Source organism: Saccopteryx leptura, chromosome 5 (genome assembly GCF_036850995.1).
Source record: "Saccopteryx leptura isolate mSacLep1 chromosome 5, mSacLep1_pri_phased_curated, whole genome shotgun sequence".
Taxonomy (NCBI): Eukaryota; Metazoa; Chordata; class Mammalia; order Chiroptera; family Emballonuridae; genus Saccopteryx; species Saccopteryx leptura.
The window spans coordinates 29,039,932-29,058,430 of NC_089507.1; the positions used below are offsets into that span (position 1 = coordinate 29,039,932).

The 18,499-nt window shown below is 42.8% G+C and overlaps 1 protein-coding gene and 1 long non-coding RNA gene across 6 annotated transcripts in view; both read left to right on the forward strand.

Annotated features, from left to right (window-relative positions):
- Positions 1-14,083, forward strand: part of RHOH (ras homolog family member H) — a 46,385-nt gene extending 32,302 nt beyond the window's left edge. For all 5 annotated transcript variants that reach the window (XM_066386106.1, XM_066386107.1, XM_066386103.1 and 2 more), the window contains 2 exons: positions 11,732-11,851; positions 12,146-14,083. In XM_066386106.1, coding sequence (XP_066242203.1) covers positions 12,344-12,919 — 576 coding nt within the window. In that variant the 5' untranslated portion in view covers positions 11,732-11,851; positions 12,146-12,343 and the 3' untranslated portion in view covers positions 12,920-14,083. The remainder of the gene's footprint in view (positions 1-11,731; positions 11,852-12,145) is intronic.
- A 391-nt stretch (positions 14,084-14,474) lies between these two features.
- LOC136405536 (uncharacterized) lies at positions 14,475-16,145 on the forward strand. Its single transcript, XR_010751534.1, has 2 exons — positions 14,475-15,465; positions 15,663-16,145. It is a non-coding gene; the product is annotated as an uncharacterized lncRNA (long non-coding RNA).
- The last annotated feature ends 2,354 nt before the right edge of the window (positions 16,146-18,499 follow it).

Sequence of the window (18,499 nt, forward strand, 5' to 3'; positions counted from 1 at the left end):
ATAGATTGGGTGGCTTATAAACAATAGACATTTATTTCCCACATTTCTAGAGGCTGAGAAATCCTTGATTATGGCCGTGGGCAAATTTGGTGTCTGGTGAGGGCTCAGTTCCTGAGTCCCAAGTGACGCTTCTTCACTTTGTCCTCCAACAATGGAAGCTGTCGGGGTCTGTTTCCTAAGGGCACTCACTTCATTCATGGAGGCTGCTCCACACTCAGACCTAGCCACGTCCCAACGGGCCCTTGGGGTTAGGATTTAACGTCTGAATCCCAGGGACATGCAGACATTGGAGTCATAGCAGCTTGCTAGCTTCAGCAAGGTTGCGAAGGGAGGTGGGCTTCCCCCAAGGGAGAGCCAGTGGGAGGAGAGGTAGAGATGGCCTCGGGAACGGGCTTGGGGGCCTGGCTGCTGGTGTTCAAACCCACAGCCCTCCTCGCTCACTGTCATCTTGGGCAGGTTACTTTAATTCTCTGTGCCTTAGTTTCCCCAACTGTGAAACGAGAGAACAATGATATTGACCACATAGACTCATTGTGATGAGCTAACGTTCATGAAGAACTTCAAACAGTGTCTAGCTTATGGTAAATACCATGTGTTTATTGTTATCCTTATCAACGAAGGGTCAGGCATTCTGCTAGGGATAGCTTCTCTTGAACTGCCTTAAAAATCCTACAAGCTAGCCCTGCCCGGGTAGCTCAGTTGGTTAGAGCATCGTCCGGTCAGGGCCCATACAGGAACAAATCGATGTTCCTCTCCCTCTCTCTCTCTCTCTCCCTTTTCCTCTCTCTCTAAAATCAATAAACGAAAAAATTTAAAAAGCCTACAAACTCTGCACTATTATCCACATTTTGTAGTTCTGGTTAAGTGACGTGCTCAGGATCATACTGCTAATCAGTGATGATGATGAGCATCTGATTTCGACCTGACACCGTAGCCGGGGCCCTTTGCAAACAATGGTTTATCGGCAATTTTATATGTTGAACCTGACACCAAATCACCTCATTTATTCAGTGCTCTGGGCTAAATATCCAGAACCAAACACCTTGAGTTTCACAGTTAGAGCAGTTTGTAAATTAAGGGTTTATCTCAATTCTAGAGAATGTTAGAAGGCTTAATGACTGCTCCTAAGGAGTGGTGATCTATCTCTCAAAGGATGTTCATGAGAAAGGGAACATCTGTTTGGAAAATATTATTATATTAAAACTGGGAGCTATTTTTTGAGTATAGAGCGTCATCCCAATATGCCAAGGTTGCGGGTTCAATCCCTGATCAGGGCCCATACAAAAATCAATCAATGAATACATAAAAGTGGAACAAGTCAATGTCTCTCTCTCTCCTCTTCTTCTCTCTCTAAAATCAGTAAGTAAAGCTAGTTTGGAATATCTACCTAAGCTATCTATATATGCTTTGTATTTAAAATAGTAAGGAAATTAAGTATGGGACATTAAATGTAGACATAATAGAGAGCATTTGGAAAAATCCTGTGGAGATGGAAAGAGTGCTGACTCAGCTGATGCAATTTCGGGGCCCCCAGTGGCCAAACCACTTCTTCCTCATGGGGAAATGAGTGGGTTGAACTAGGTGACCTTTCAGTCATTTAATCATGCTGTTTCTTTCCACGTCAGGAGACATGCTATTTTACATTCTGTTTAAGAGTTCTCAATGATGGGAGAGTGCTGGGAATTTGGGGGATTCCCAGAATATAAAATACATATACTGACAGCTGTCAGAGGGGATGGGGGTTAGGGGGCTAGGTTGAAAAGGTGAAGAGATAAAGCAAAAAAACAAACAAACCTCATAGACACAGACAACAGTATGGGGCTTACTAGAGGGAAAGGGGTGGGGGGAGGTGGAGGAGGGCAGAGGGGGATAGATGGTGATGGAAGGAAACTGGACTTGGGGTGGTAAACACACAGTACAGTGTACAGATGGTGTATTATAGAATCATATACCTGCAACCTGTATAGTTTAATTAACCAATGTCACTCTAATAAACTCAATAAAAATACAGTAAAATAAAATGCACATAGAAAAAGTTGCAACATGTTTATTTAACTGAGAAAAGATTAGTATCTTTAATATTTAAAAAGATTTTTAAAAATCATTAAAAAATGATGATCACTCCTTTGCTAGAAAAGGAGATAGAACAGATGACTTACAAAAGAAAATGTAAGCAATCAATAAAAAGAATTTTTATTTTCACTAGTCATAAATGAAATGCAAGTGACAACAGATCAAACTAGCAGATATTATACCCAGTGATTGTTGGTGGTATGATAAAATGAATACTCCTGTACATTGCTTATAGAATATAAGTTGGTCCCACTTTTTCATCTCTTTTGTTCAGTAATTACACTCATATCTATTTGTACTAAAGAGATAACCATATATTTATACAAATTTATTTTTAAAATATTCACTCAGATTATTATGGTAAAAATTAGAAACAATTGAAATGTCCAACAACAGGCAAAATGTCCCTAAAAACTAAGTAGTCAGTTAAATTCATTCATATAATGAAATATGATACAGTCATTAAAATGATATTTAAAGACTCTTAATGTATAGGAAATATTGATGCTTAAATGTTAAATAAAAAAGCAAGATGCCAAACTATATAGAAAGTATGGTATTGAAAAAAGATGATACACTGAAAAAAAAGAAACAGGAAAAGGTACACTAATATCTTACAGCTTTTGGTTCTAGGTGGTAGTTGGTTTTTTTCCTTTAGGGCCTTTCGATAGTTCAGTGTTTTTGAAATGTTCTATAGCATGAATATATTACTTTCACAATCAGAAGAAAAGGGTGTGTTGAAATAGTCCAGAGAAAATGAGGGGAGACGTTAGTCCGAGTGGGGAAGAACATCTTCGGCTCGATTGGGTCAGCAAATAGGAGAGGAAGAGCTGTTCACCGCCGATGGCGTGAACAGGTGTATTGAATGATGATGCTGGCGGTGGTTCTGGCATGGGGGTATGGGAAAACCCTGGAATATGGTGGAGAATCACCCAGAGAGCAGGCAGATTTCACGTTTATAGTGTGAGAAGATCAGACAGGGAGCTACTTGAAGTCTAAGGAGAAAACAGCATCCTAAAGCAGGACCTCCCCCACAGCTCCCTCTTCTTGTCAGACAACAAAGACCCGCGGGGCCGAGGGTCTTTCTCACTCTCAGAGATACTTTGATTTGTGATCTGGTTTTGTGTGTGTGATACATTTTCACTCCTGAGTTTCTTTTCTTTTAAGTTATTTTCATTATGACTTGTTGCTCTTTTGCAAAGCGCTAATTCTGCAGAATTGGGGCAAGGAGGACCAAGAGAAGTTAGTGAAGGTAATTATGCCACTTAGGAAACTAAGAATGCAGGGAATTTCAAAGTAGCTTCAAGAGTATCCTTTATACCTTTTAAACTAAGATTCCCAATCACCGCTCCTTTCTCCCACCTCCCGAGAGTTAATTGCTGCCTCTTCTGGGTTTTATAGAACTGGCTCATAATAATATGGCTCTAGCAGTTGCTGTTTGTGAGTGCCCAGTTGTTCCAGACACTGTTTGGACATACACTAGTTTTGATAATCTTACAACAAAACTTCAAGGTGAATAATAATCACAGCTAATACTTCCATAGTACTCAGTATGTGCCTGGCACCATTCTATGTGCTTTGTATGCACTAACCCATTTAATCCCATACAACAAATTTGTACAATAGGTGCTATCATAACTCCCTTTTTACAGTTGAAGAAGCTAAGATTTTGTAACTTTCATGAGATCACATAGCCAGTAGTTAGTGGAACTGGTGGTAGTATGGTTCCAGAGTCCATGCTCTTAATCACTATGTATACTGCTTCTATTGACAAAAGACCAAACCTCAGAGAGGTTAAGCAGTTTGCCCAAGGTCACACAGTAAGTCACTGATATTGGAGCCAAACCCAAGCTGACTGAACCCAGAATCTGTGTTTTCCTTTATACTCTGAATTGCCTCTCTTTATATAACAGGAGTTGTCAAACTTTTCATGTAAAAGACCAGATAGTAAATATTTTAGGCTTTGTGAGCCATAAACTCTCTGCTGCAACTCTGAGTTGTAGCAAGAAAGCAGCCATTGACAACACATGAGAGAATAAGATGTTACTTTATGGACACAGAAATTTGAATTTCATATAATACACACATGTCACAAAATATTGTTCTTTTGTTTTTTTTGAACCACTAAAAAAGTAGAGACCATTTTTAATTCATGGGCCACACAGAAACAGATGTGAGGTTTGGCCCGTGGGTGAGTCATAGGTTGTCAACCTGGATTTATAGCATCATTACATCATGGGCATTTAGATATGTGTGTCTCTGCCTCTTTGCTCTCTCTTTCTCAAACAATTCAACTTGGGCCCCAAACATGCAGAGCCAACTGAGAAAATATGAGTCCCTTGGTAAATGAAACTCACATTCTTTGGAAAGAAGTTCAGAGACAATGTGACCTTTTTTGAGCATGTCCCATTGGGGCTGTACCCTGGACTCCAAGCAGTTTTTCAGAATATTCTTTTCGTCACTTTGAGAGAAGTTATGGTAACTACATTTCCCTACCACCTTAGTTTTGAGATGAGGTTCTGGTGTCTCTTAATGGTACCTGGGCAGCTGGCAGACCGGCTGTCCTTGTTTTTGATTCTGTATTTGATTCTGAGAACTCTAGACCCGTGGTGACAATTATTGTATTCTCAGGATTGGGAGGGACCAGTTAGGGGAGGGGTTGGAACAGAGGAGGGGAAAGGTGGGTGCCACAGTCCCTACTTGGCCTGGGGGTGGGCGACCCAGGGCTCTGGCTCAGAGAAGCTTCAAGTATTAAGGTTCTGCGATGATAGAAAGCCATGAGACTTGGTGATATTCCATTTTAATTCAACTGTGATGGGGCTAAATAGGGTTTAGGCTTGGGAATGTCAATATTGCTTAGATCTTTTACTCTGGAGAACATGTATTAAAAGTTGCAAACCCGGATCTTGCAAGCAAACTTTCAGAACAAAATTCATTTGGAATTGAGATGATATGTGTACAAAAATAAACTAATTTGAGCCTGACCAGATGGTGGCTCAGTAGATAGAGCATCAGACTGAGACGCGGAGGACCCAGGTTTGAAACCTCGGGGTCACCAGCTTGAGCGCAAGCTCATCTGGCTTGAGTGCGGGCTCACCAGCTTGAGTGCGGGGTCGCTGGCTTGAGCCCAAGGTCGCTGGCTTGAGCAAGGGGTCACTCACTCTGCTGTACCTACCCTCCTCGTCAAGGTACATATGAGAAAGCAATCAATGAACAACTAAGGAGACTAAGGAGACGCAACGAAGAATTGATGATTCTCATCTCTCTCCCTTCCTGCCTATCTGTCCCTATCTGTCCCTTTCTCTGTCTCTGTCACACAACCCCCCCCCAAACAAACAAAAAAACAAAAACTGATTTGAAAGTAATTTCCTTTTGTGAGTTTGAGGGGGAACTTACTCATTATTTGTAGCAATTATAAACAAGCTATGAGGAACTAAAGAAAGTTTGAGAGTTAGTGGAATGAACTTTTGCAAGAGGAAACAAAATAAACTAATACTTGAGAAGATGTTCACTGCAAAGGCAATGACCTTAATTTAAAAAATACAATACTTTTACTGAAGTTTGATCTACATACAGAAACACGAGCACATCGTGGGTCTACAGCTTGATGAATCCTCACACTGAACACACTTGTGGAACCAGCTTCCAAATCGAGAAATAATTACCTTCTTGTAACATATCAAGACCTATATAGTTTATGTGTAGGAGGAATGGGGACCTGGCTCGCAGGCATGGCTAAAAAAACGTGTTTCACACTGGGTCTGCGTAGGAAGCACAGCTTTACCTGAGTTGCACTGGACAGGGCTGAGGGGCATTACGGTGTGGGGGTGATGCAGGGATCCCCTGCGGCTTTGGAGGCCGACTCTGGTTAGGGCTAACTTGGCCTTTGCTATTTCCTCACTGTGCGACTGTAGGCAAGATTCTCACCTCCTGAAATCTCTGTAGTTGTGAAATGTAATCTCCCTGAGGACAGCAGCGATCTTCTCCGTTAATTATGCCTCAGGATCTGCCGCAAGGGAAGCCCTAAGCTAAATTTTTTTAAAAAATGAATGAAACAACTAATGAATAATACATACCAAGTACTTGGTACCATCCCTGGAAGATGCTAAAAAATGTAAATAAAAGTCACAGAATGACCCACTGGCCCAGTAATGCCACATCTGTGAATATCTCCCCTAAGAACATATTCCACATTGTCCACTGAAAAGTAACTTGAGTCCATATACGATCACGCATGGCGCAGCTGTTAATGATGATGAGATGCTGGAACTGGCTCCAAGACTGCTGGCAATGGACCGGCTGGGCAAGTGTGAGTTGTTAAAACAATGGAAAGCTATTTTATCTCAAACCTGGCAAGTATGTACTCTATGTTGAAAATAAACATTTTTTAAATTGTGAAAATATGTTTAGATGATATATACAAGTGTATATTATTAGAGAATTAAAACTGAGTAAGAGTATGGAGTGTAACATTTCGAGATGGTTACTGGGTTTTTAACATTCAGATGCATACAAATTTTTGAATTTTCTCTGTCCTGCGGGGGGGGGGGGGAGAACCAAACAAAGCACTCACTTTCTCTGGCCAGATGGGGAGCTCTCCAATAGCTCCCCCGAAGGGAGCAGGGCCTGCCCCTGCTGTGGTGTTTCTGCCAGGCTGTGGAGGGGCCGCTGATGGTGGGCGCTGGACGGGAGATGAATTGCTGAGGAGCATGATGGTTTCCTAATCATCTAAATGTGCCAGGTGTGAGGCACAATCTCTTTCCTCAGTGGAGGAATTGACGGCTGCCAGTGCAGGTCCTTGGCCCGAAGCTCTTTAGAGGAGCATGAATTTAGATGTATTCTCTGTAATCGACAGTGCAACCCTGGCCAGTGACTAGCATGGGTTCCTATATATTTTTAATAATATTTCCTTATTTTTATTTAAAATCAGGAGAATTTCAAATTTAAAGGAAAACATTTACTTTGTTTATTATTTTTATTGGGAGGACATTGTTTCCTAAGATTAGATCGCTTGCAAGTGTGCATTTCCATGATACATGATCTGTCTTTTACATTGTGTGCCCACCAGCCAAAGTCAAACCATCTTCCCTCACCATGTATTGGGCCTCCTTTACCCTTGACTGCCCCAACCCCTTCCCTCTGGTAACCAACACACTGTTGTCTGTGTCTATGAATTTCACATATGAGCAAAACCAGGTGGTTCTTAGCTTTTTCTGACTGATTTATTTCACTTCGCATAACATTCTCAAGGTCTGTCCACGTTGCCGCAATGGCAGTATTTCATCTTTTTGTATGACTGAGTTGTATTCCGTTGTAGACATGTACCACATCTTCCTTATCTAGTTCTCTATTGAAGGACACTTCGGTTGTTTCCATGTCTTGGGTACTGTGAATAATGCTGCAGTGACCAAAGGGGGGCACATATACCTTTGCGAATAAATGTTTTCAAATTTTTCGGGTATATACCCAGGAAAGGGATTGCTGGGTCACATGGTAATTGTATTTTTAAGTTTTGAGGAACCTCCATACTGTTTTCCATAGAAGCTGTATCAGGATTTACATTCCCACCAGCCATTCTAACAGGTATGAGGTGGTGGTATCTCATTGTAGTTTTGATTTGTATTTCCCTAATAACCAGTGAAGTTGAACATCTTTTTTATACATCTGCTGACCACTTATGTGTTTTCTTGGAAGAAGTGTCTGTTCAGGTCCTCTGCCCATTTTTAAACTGGATTGTTTGTTTTTTTGGTGTTGAGTTGTATGAGTTCTTTATATATTTTGGATATTTATTAACCCCTTATGGAAGCTTTTACTTGAAAATATCACCTCCCATTTAGTTGGCTGCCTTGTGTTTTGTTGGCAGTTTCTTTGCTGTGCAGAAGCTTTTTAGTTTCATGGAGTCTTATTCATTTATTTTTTTCCCCCTTATTTCTTCCCTAGCCTTTGGAGTAAAATTCATAAAATCTTCTCTTTGAACAAGGTCGATAAGTTTAATACCTATGTTTTCTTCTATGTAATTTATAGTTTTAGATCTTATATTTAGGTCTTTGATACATTTTGAGTTAAGTTTTGTATGTGGGGACAAACCAAGGGGTCATATTTAAAAAAAAAACCAACAGCTGAGGATTCCATCAGCATTTTGAAGTAAGCCACTCCATAAAGACCAGATAACTTAAAACCTGCTATAATAATTATTAGTAAATGATAGTCATAATTTCACCCAAGTTTTATATTGTGCTTTATTGTTCTGCAGGGGTGTTCTTATAAAACAAACAAAAGAGTATTTCCAAATGTACAAAACCTTGTAAAAGTCCAAGCACAAATTATGGCCATATTGTTATTATCTCCACCTAAAAATTCTAAGTGCCCTGTGGGGAAGGTAAGGCAGATTTTATTCCAGTTTCACAAATGAGGGATAAACACAAGAGGACCAGCCATTTCAGCAGAGTGTGACGATGATGATGTCAGAGGTGCGGTGCGGGGAGAGGGGCTGAAACAGCAACACAGGGGGCGTCTAGTCTACCAGTGGGTCAGGTGGTCCAAGAAGGTTTTCAAGAAGAGATGAGAATTGGGGGTGGGGGTAGTAAGTGAAGGGCTGCTCTTGCCAGGCAAATAGAGAAGCACAGAGTGTGTCTGAAGAAAGAGTGGTAGTGAGGAGCGGGGATCTGTTAGTCGGGATGAGAATCGAGGCTAAAATGACAGCGGGATTTCCTGTTGGACTGCCCTCAGCTCTCCAGAAGATGAAACGGACTAGGCTGCTCATCCCTGAGCCCTCCCTTTTATCTGCCTTTGTCCCTTCGCTATGGTAGACAGAAGCACCCAACACCTTTGCCTTTGCATGATGAAGCCTCTGTTCCATCCTCTCCGTGTGTGAACCGTGGGGGCCTATTGAAGACATCCTTTCTGTGAAAATGGTGAAAAGAGGAGAAAGGGAAGAAAAATCAAGTTATTGAGACCTGTGAGGTTCCAACATGGAAGGTTCCTTAATCCCAGTCTGCTTTAAGACCTAAAAAAGTCACTCAGTGGTCCCACATGGCGCTACCTGAAGTCACTCTCAGTAACATATAATTGAGGCCCCCCCTGCCAGATCATCACATGTGAAAGACCACTGAAAACCACTTCTGTTTTCACCCAGTAACCCTTTTAGGAAAGATTTCTCTCTTTAGGAGAAATTCCAGTGAAATCAAGCTTATGAGCCTTGCACACTGACGATGTGACCCACAGCGGCTCCATCTTGAGCACATGTGACACACCATCTGAAGATGATTTGTCATGTCTATATAGGGTATTGCTCTAACCTGGATCAGAGCTCCGCCCCTGCCCTCCTCTCCCAGCTCCATATTTAGCCATCTGCTGAAGGCTACGCATGTTATCAACAGTTTATCTTCCGCCCTTACTGCAACAGAATAACGTAGAGGTTTATGTTCTTGTATTCACTGTAACAGGCAATAAAGCTTTCTCTTTTGGGTTCAGTTTTAACAGAACCACAGAGAAAGCTAATCTTGTTTAACCACTTTACTGTTTGGGAAACTGAGGCCCTGAGAGCTGACTTGATGTGCCTCTGAGTGTCAGAACGGGCCAGGGAATGAAGGTCACTTGATGAACAGAGTCTGTTTCTCCAGTCTGACTCTTAGGAGTTCTCTAGATGGCAAAGCTCAGACAGAACTCTTTGTTCACATTATATTTACATATATTTACACTACAAGAATAACCTCCCCCTTTTTGTAGTCATAACTGAGTATAAGATACATAGAGTATCCTTTGCCAGAAAAATCCTCTTTAGTGCTACTTCAAATTTCTCAGTTATCATTTATAATTTTTTGTTATTATATTTGGTAATTATTGTCTAACAGTAATAATAAGGACTAGTTATTGTGTGTTTGCCTTGTGCTGACTATGTACATATCGTATGTTTATATTATGCACTATGCTAAGGATCTTATACATCTAAGCACACTTAACCTTCTCAACAACCCTGTGATGTAGGCATGATTACCTTGATTTTACAGAGGAGGAAACTGACACTTAGGGAAGCTAAGATAGTCTTTTAAGGTCATCATACAGGTAGTCCCTTCGGGCAGCCCAGATTTAACACCAGATCGACATGACTTTAGAGCCTGTGTTAACAATCTGCCTCATTGATTTCTTTCTGCAGTATTTAGTCAGGAAATTTGGCTTTTATTCCAACTATTAAGAAGATTTTACTTTATAACCAAAAGTCTGGCACATGTACATTTTTCCTACTTCTGGTCCTGCTACACTGGGGTCAAAATAGAGCTTAAAAATGTCTTAAGAGGTCTTAGCATTAAACTAAGTAACAAGGAGGTCACAAAGGCGTATATTTAAGTTGTCTGTAAGTCTAAGGATCTATATACAGTGTGAGTCCCAGTGGAGCCCCAGGGAGACCTTGCTCAAATATCCAGGACCATCAGGCATGAGAGTGACCCAGTGTGAGCCTTCACCTAGAATCCAGCTGAACATTTGACACCCAGAGCCCCATGCTATGGACTTTCAATATTTAGTATTTTAAATAAGTAGTAGTGGAAATAGGTAACACGGTGGCTTTCTATAAATCCCACGTGCCGGGTTCTGTGCTCAGCCAGAGTCACCACATGCTGAATCCTTACAATAATTACATGGAAAAGGTGCTTTTCTTGTTCATTTTTATGAACAAAGCCAAGACTCAAAGAAGTCAAGTAACTGGGCTAAGAACACTCAGCTCTCGTGAGGTTAAGAAAAATAAATATGTAAAAATCATATAAATTATTTATTTGATTAACTCGTTTGCAAAGGCTATTCTAGCTAATTAAACAAACAGAGACTGTGGATTGACAAGGATAAAAATGTCCTGGAAGAAAGTGTCAGTATTTAGGGGAGTGACTTTTAAAAACTGAAGCTGACCTCTTAGGCCTGCTCTACATCATTTCTTTATGTGTGACGTGTCAGGGGACCACCAGCGGGGAGCCCATGCACCCAGATTGTATGGATAACCTTTACTCTGCATTTTGGTCTAAAGGACTTTTCCTCTCTCTGAAGCGGGGCTGGCCTTGCGATGATGTCCCTTGGCAAACAGGCACTGTCTCCGTAGCTGATCTCATTGTCTAGAACTCTCTCACCTGCAGTGAATGAGAATTCACTTGACCCTTCCATGAAGTTCAGAGTCTGTCATATCTATGCACCCCTGTGTTAGTGACAGGCACTGAATGTGGTTACTGTTAAGCAAGTTATTTTGCTTAACCAGGAGCCTAGCAGAGTCCTTGATATATAGGTAGCTATCCAAAAACGTTGAAAGAACGAAATAATTTAATCCTCACAACATCTCTGAGAAGCAGTTCCTAAATGTATCATAATCTTGCAGACGTGCAAAGTGAGGCTTGGAGATCAAGTAATGTGTGGTCAAAGCCAGGTTGTTGTGAAAAGAATGGAGTCTAATCTCAGATGCAGAAGACGTCAAGGACAGTGCCTTTTTCGTTATATCAGTAGCCTATGTTTGGAAAAGCCTCGAGGGAAAAATAAATAGCAAAACTTTAGAGTTCTAGTAATCTTTTCTCTGACCTCAACACAAATTCCCATATAAACCAAGGACTGGATGATTAATCAATAAATGAAAGGAAGTACATCTAATATCATTTGCCCATTACATTTCTCTTCCTTGCAGTTCCCAAAGTGGCTGGGATCCGTTAGAAACTGAAGAGAGAGAGCGCTGTCAGCTGCCTTCCCTGCTGCTTGGAGCGGAAGCCAGAGAGAGCTGTTTGAAAACGTCTCCATCACACACCAGGTTGCTATTGAGGTCTTTTTCATGTTGTGATCAGAGCAGTTGCCTGTGTTTTTATCACTAGGCTGATTTTTTGAGATAAAATCAGCCTCTGCTTCTTGACTGGGTGGAGTTGTGGGTGCATGAGCTGGGGGATAACACATCCCAGCTTTCTTTGCTGGAGAAGAGTGGGTTAGACGGGTGCGGTAGGATGGCGACTCTGAGGTGGGCCCCATGTTTAATCAGCTTGCCAGTGAGGAGGTGCCCAGTCATCAACAAAGGAAAGACTCAATTTTCCCTCTTCTCTTTCTGTTCCAGTTGAAGACCAGGCTTTGGAGGTTTTCAAAGTAGCTGAAGTCTCAGTCGGATGGACGGAGAGAAGTAACATTCTGCACACTGCTGTTGGAGGTCCTGAGAACACCAACCCCTCTCTGGTTTTCATTCCCTGTGTTGCATGGCGTTTGCTTCAGCCATTCAGGGATTCTGAACTTGTAACTAGGGGTCCAGGCTGGGAAGATGCTGAGTTCCATCAAGTGTGTGTTGGTGGGAGACTCCGCTGTGGGGAAAACCTCCCTGTTGGTGCGCTTCACCTCAGAGACCTTCCCCGAGGCCTACAAGCCCACGGTGTACGAGAACACGGGCGTGGACGTCTTCATGGATGGCATCCAGATCAGCCTGGGTCTCTGGGACACAGCCGGTAATGACGCCTTCAAAAGCATCCGTCCCCTGTCCTACCAGCAGGCCGATGTGGTCCTGATGTGCTACTCTGTGGCTAACCATAACTCCTTCCAGAACCTGAAGAACAAGTGGATTGGTGAAATCAGGAGCAACTTGCCCTGTACCCCTGTGCTGGTGGTGGCTACCCAGACTGACCAGCGGGAGATGGGGACCCACAGGGCCTCCTGCATCAGTGCCATAGAAGGGAAGAGACTGGCCCAGGATGTGAAAGCAAAGGGCTACTTGGAATGCTCAGCCCTGAGCAATCGGGGGGTCCAGCAGGTGTTTGAGTGTGCTGTCCGAACTGCTGTCAACCAAGCCAGGAGACGCAACAGAAGGAAGCTCTTCTCCATCAATGAATGCAAGATCTTCTAACCTCCAAGAGACTTCACCCAACACGCATCTACTCACCCCAAAGGCTAAGGGGAACAGGAAGAGCAGGCAGACCAGCAAGGGGTGATGCTCTCTCTGGGTTTCCCGAGCTGCATTTCCTTTTGGATGTGGTTGGTTGATAGGACTTGGCCACTAGATGTTGTTTTTATTAAGTGTACTCTGTAAATGAACTCCTCATCCAGTCCCACTAAAGAGCCCTCGGGAAGCTGTAATGAATATTCTATCTCCGATTAAAAAAAACTAAAATGGTCTCCATAATTTTGGAAAACAAAGTGAGTTTTCCAAAGAATTCTATATATAACGACATTTTATTTAAATAGTAACAAAATGTAGAGCTCTTGTATTATAGTCAGTTTTAATGCTTGGAAAGTCTTTCCTACATAGGCACACACACTGCTATATGTGCGAAACAACCTTAGGGGACTCCGCCGTACGTTTGTTATGTTATTTTCACCTGAAGTAGTGATTATGTTGAAGCCACTTGCCTGCTCAGTTTGACTGGATAATCGAATCTTAAAAGGACCATCAACTAGTCCTTGGTATTAAATTTCCACCCAGCTGTTATTTAGTTTGTATATAAAATACATTCTATAACATACAATACTTGAATACTGCTTCATGATTTTAAACAGTTATTGGTCTATTTTTCTGCGATCATATAAAAAAGCATTTCTTATTTATGATACTACCTTTCACCCAAAGAACTCCAATTATGCACTAAGTACTCCTCTTTCGTTTACCAAAGCGGATGAAAGGAAAACCTTTCTGGTAGAGGATCAGACTGCCCCAAGTAATAGCAGCAGAAATTGAAACAGCATTGAAAAAATCTCTCTTTCCTTTCGGAAACTTCGCCTGGGTTTTCAGACACTGGCTCCCATCTGGCGGTAGGCCTGTGAGCGACTGTGTGGTGGCCATCTGGAGAATTTGTTTATTGGATCTCTTAACTGAGCTGGCACAGCAACATAATTATTAAGTTTAGGATCTAATCAGAATAATTAGTAAGGTGTCTACGTACCTATGTGTATATAAAGGAAAAAAAGTTGAATTTAGAGCTTCTATTATTTCATGATTATGAAGTACCTGAGTAAAAAAAAAAGTCATAAATTCTAAGTACAAGAAACAGGAAAACCACATAATTTTTTTTATTTATTTTTTATTTATTTATTTATTTTTTTTTTTTAATTTTTTTATTTTTTTATTTTATTTATTTATTTACAGGGACAGAGAGTCAGAGAGAGGGACAGATAGGGACAGACAGACAGGAATGGAGAGAGATGAGAAGCATCAATCATCAGTTTTTCGTTGCGACACCTTAGTTGTTCATTGATTGCTTTCTCAAATGTGCCTTGACCGTGGGCCTTCAGCAGACCGAGTAACCCCTTGCTGGAGCCAGCAACCTTGGGTCCAAGCTGGTGAGCTTTTGCTCAAGCCAGAGGAGCCCGCGCTCAAGCTGGTGACCTCGGGTTCTCGAACCTGGGTCCTTCCGCATCCCAGTCCGACACTCTATCCACTGCGCCACCGCCTGGTCAGGCCACATAATTTTTTTGATAATAAAAAGTTATCGGGGAAAATACTGAACTAATAGGGACCCCCTCAAACCCCACTCTATCTAATAGCTTAAAAGCAATGGTATTCATCATTTGTTAAAGCTGAGAAGACTATGTAACTTGAGGAAGAAAATGCGAAGGCTGGCGCCCAGGAACGTCATTTACTCACCTATCAAATAAAACTCAGAACTACTCTGAACCAAAGTACATCATTGTTATGGTATAATGTGGCCATTACACGTAAATGGTAAAGTAGTTGGCATAAATGACTTGTGTTGACAGAACTAAACCAATTTTTCAGTTTCCTTATATGGTCAAGTCTTCATACTCGACATCAAAATCAACTTTGTACTCATCTCCACACTGTTTTCTTGTCTCATCCACGTCTAGTAGAAGGCCTGGGACCTAGATCTTGGTCTCTGGTGGCCGAGGTGCCCTCGATTCCCTGGGGCTGATGTACCTACTTTCACCCAGCCATCTCTAGTCTGTCGGTCTCATGGCTTGTCCTTCCCTCTGTGTTACCTGTGGCCCTTGCCTTGAGAGCCCCTATATCTGGCTCTCCGTGTTGCACATCTGGAGGATTGGAGGGGTTAAAAGCTGTCTGGGCAGGGCAGGCAGGGGGAGCTCACCTTCCTTAATGTCCCTGTTGTTCCTCACTCTCTCCATCAACACACAGTCTTAATAACTCTTGCAGCTGGCCCTTCAGGGCCAGTCTTTAGTGTGGGGACTAGGAACTTGTTAGCAGGAATGAATCTCTGTTTATTAAAATTGGCTGTCCCCAAGCTTTTCTTTCTTTTTTGGTGAAGGGGGTGAGGGGTGGAGATGTCTCTGAAAATGGGAAAACCCGGGTACCTGGTTCAAAGTGAGGGAAAAGAAGGCGATTTTCTTCCCCCAGGGGAAGGGGGGGCCAGAGAGGTCATAGTCCCCGGGGGAGACGCACAAATGAGCCTTCTGCCTGCTGGCCAGAGCCACGCCTCGCAGGTGTCCCCAAACTACGGCCCGCGGGCCGCAATGCGGCCCCCTGAGGCCATTTATCCAGCCCCCACTGCACTTCTGGAAGGGGCACCTCTTTCATTGGTGGTCAGTGAGAGGACCACTGTATTTGGCAGCCCTCCAATGGTCTGAGGGACAGTGAACTGGCCCCCTGTGTAAAAAGTTTGGAGACCCCTGCCTCACAGTTTCCTCTGGGAACCCTCACACCTGAGAACAGGAGTCCATATGGAAACCCTCCCTAGTGATTGGACCTGGCAGAAATGAAGGCCAATGGATGTCTGTTTCCCCTACTACACCATGAGTTCTTGAAGACAGAGCCACTCCCTATGTGTCTCAGTGTCCCCAGGGCCCAGCACAGGGAAGAAACCATAGCTAAACGAAGGTGTTGCATTCGAGAGAGAATAGGCCTTGGGCTGCTGTGCCACAGGTGGGTCTGGGGAGGAAGCGGACCCCTGCCCGCCTTGCGGGGGTAAGAAGTGAAAGGAGGTCATTTTTGTTGGAACCCATGTAATGTATGTTCTCTGTGAGTGAACGTTTATTTTGCCCGCCTAGATTCAGGTGCCTGTTTCTTATACTTGAAAACTTGCAGGGCCTCTTTGTAGACTATCGTATGTTGATTCTTAACTATTCCAAGCAACAACATAAAAAATGCTCTTGTTTATATTAAAGAGTTGATTTGAGTGGTTGAGTTATTCCTCCTCTTTTTTTTTTGTTTTTACTTGACACTGACTATTTGAAGGGGGCCACAGAATCCAGTGTGATAAAATTAGGCTGAGGGACAAGAGAATTGAAAGCACTCCTGGTTATTGTTGGTTGAGTGCTTCAGATGTGCCGGTCACTGTGCCCAGCACTTGAGTGTGCATTAGGTCACCACACGGTGTGCAGCACTGTGATGAGTACCATCTTGCTCAAGGAAACCGAGGCTCGGCACTTTGACGTGACAAGTCCAGGCCATGCAGCAGCGAGTGGCAGCACCAGGACGCTCCAGCAGGCCTGTCTGACTCCAGAGCTCTGCTCTAAACCGCTGCGCTCCACTTCCTCCCAGAGCGGCCCGACGGCGTGGCCTCGCCACATCCGACCTCCTGTCGCCTGTAGGCTTCACCCCCACCAGTCAAGTGGCCTGGGTTTTTAAAACCATTTTTAATATAGTATTTCAAGTCTGAACTTCTCCCTTTTCATTTTTCTTTGTGGCAATGAGAACAAGGACCCTTTAAATCACAGAGCGTCATCATTGGCAAAGGTCCCTTAAAAGCCCTGGCTTTTAAGTATAATTTCATAGGTTGATTACATGTGAACTGGCAGAGATGAAATACATCATGATTTGGTACTTTAAAAAGCTTGGAAAAAATATTCTTTGTTCCTTATCTCACTTTTCTATCCCTCAGGTTTCAGGTATTTCCTCTGAATGAGGGAGTGAGAGCAGAACTGGGCTCTTTCCTTTTAAGGGCTGGGGACCACAGAAGGGCACTTTACCCAGCATGAGATGTGGCAGAAGGGTTCCATTTCGGCACATTTGTGGTATTATGTTACGACAGAGGGAACAGGGATTCTGTAAGTGTTCGTCTTCAATGCAGCCAAGGCCATCAATCTTGCGGGTTGAGTCAGATCGGAACAACTCAAGCGTAGGGACCTGTTTTTCCTTAAGTTGTCGCTCTCTTGATAAAGTGAAGAAATGTAATCACTGGCTAAGATCTCGAGCAGTTTTTCACCAGAAAGAATAATAAAAAAAAAAAGTCATGGTAATTATTTGTGATGTAAGTTCATAAAGAGTTTTTGATTAAACCCCTAAATTCTACATGAACTTTTTTAGTTGATTCTAAAATATATCCTGACATGGAATTTAATACTTAATGGTAATTAGAGAGCCGTAACGAGGGAGTAAGAGACCAGACAGTGGAGATGTATTTGAAGAGTCAGAAAGTCTGGGTCGTGTGTCTTTTGCCTCCTCAGTCCCTCTATCTTAAAAAAGCGACGATTCCTGGGTTACTATGAGAATTAATTCAATGATTGTGGGAGTGCTTTATATCTGTAATATTGTGCACATGGTGGTGTTATTATGTTTTTGGTGAATTCCTGTGCAGATACATAGGCTGAATATACTAGATCAGATTAGAATGTTCTAGAACTATTGGGCCACACGACAGGATGCAGAAACAAGCTCCATTTGTAGCGATGTTAAGTAGAGTAAGACGAATAAAATGACACATAATGATAACGGCCACAACTGCACTTGAATGCTTACTGGTTGCAGGCCTTGTGCTAGGCATTTTATATACATCATCTCATGTAATCCTTGTGACATGTTCATAAGGTAGATGTTATTCTCTTTCTGTTGATAAGAAATTGACAGATAAATGGAGATATTTCCCTTGTTCATTACTTTTCAGAGTGTCCTAGTTTCACCATGTAATTTTGGTGTAATTAAACTTGAGCAGCTAAAAAGGATTTGATGAATTGTATTTAATGTTCATTACACTTGCTAATTTAGCTAAGAAGATGAGAATGACCCGTGTGACACACTGTGTGGGTGCAGTGATGATTAAGCCTCAGCAGCCTTCTTGTGTATCTTTCTGGGCATTCTTCTTGTGAAGTCTCAGGTGGTTCATAGACCGCCGTCCTGGCTGGGCTCTGCTGGCTGTCCCCACGCCTCCCCTTTCCACCCCCCGCCCCCCGCCCTTTGCTGCCCTCCTCTGTGCACGGGAGGCTTCCCTGCGGACTGCATCACCCAGGATCTCTTCCTGGCTGCTTTCACTTGTGTTCAGCTGATGCGAGACTGCCTGGAAGTCAGAAGATGGAAGAAGTCAGAAGGGAGGAGGTGGGTTTTTGTCCCACTCCTTTTCGGCTTCTGTGATGTTATCCATCAATAGCTGTGACTCTCCGTCAGAGGAGCTGCGGCCCGTGCTGGGCAGCTTCCTCCGCGGCTCTACTTTTCCCTGGGCTCTGGGACGGTATTTCCTCACCTTGCCCATCAGCCCTAGAGAAGATAATGGTTTCATGCTGGTGCTAGTGTTGGGGAGCACTT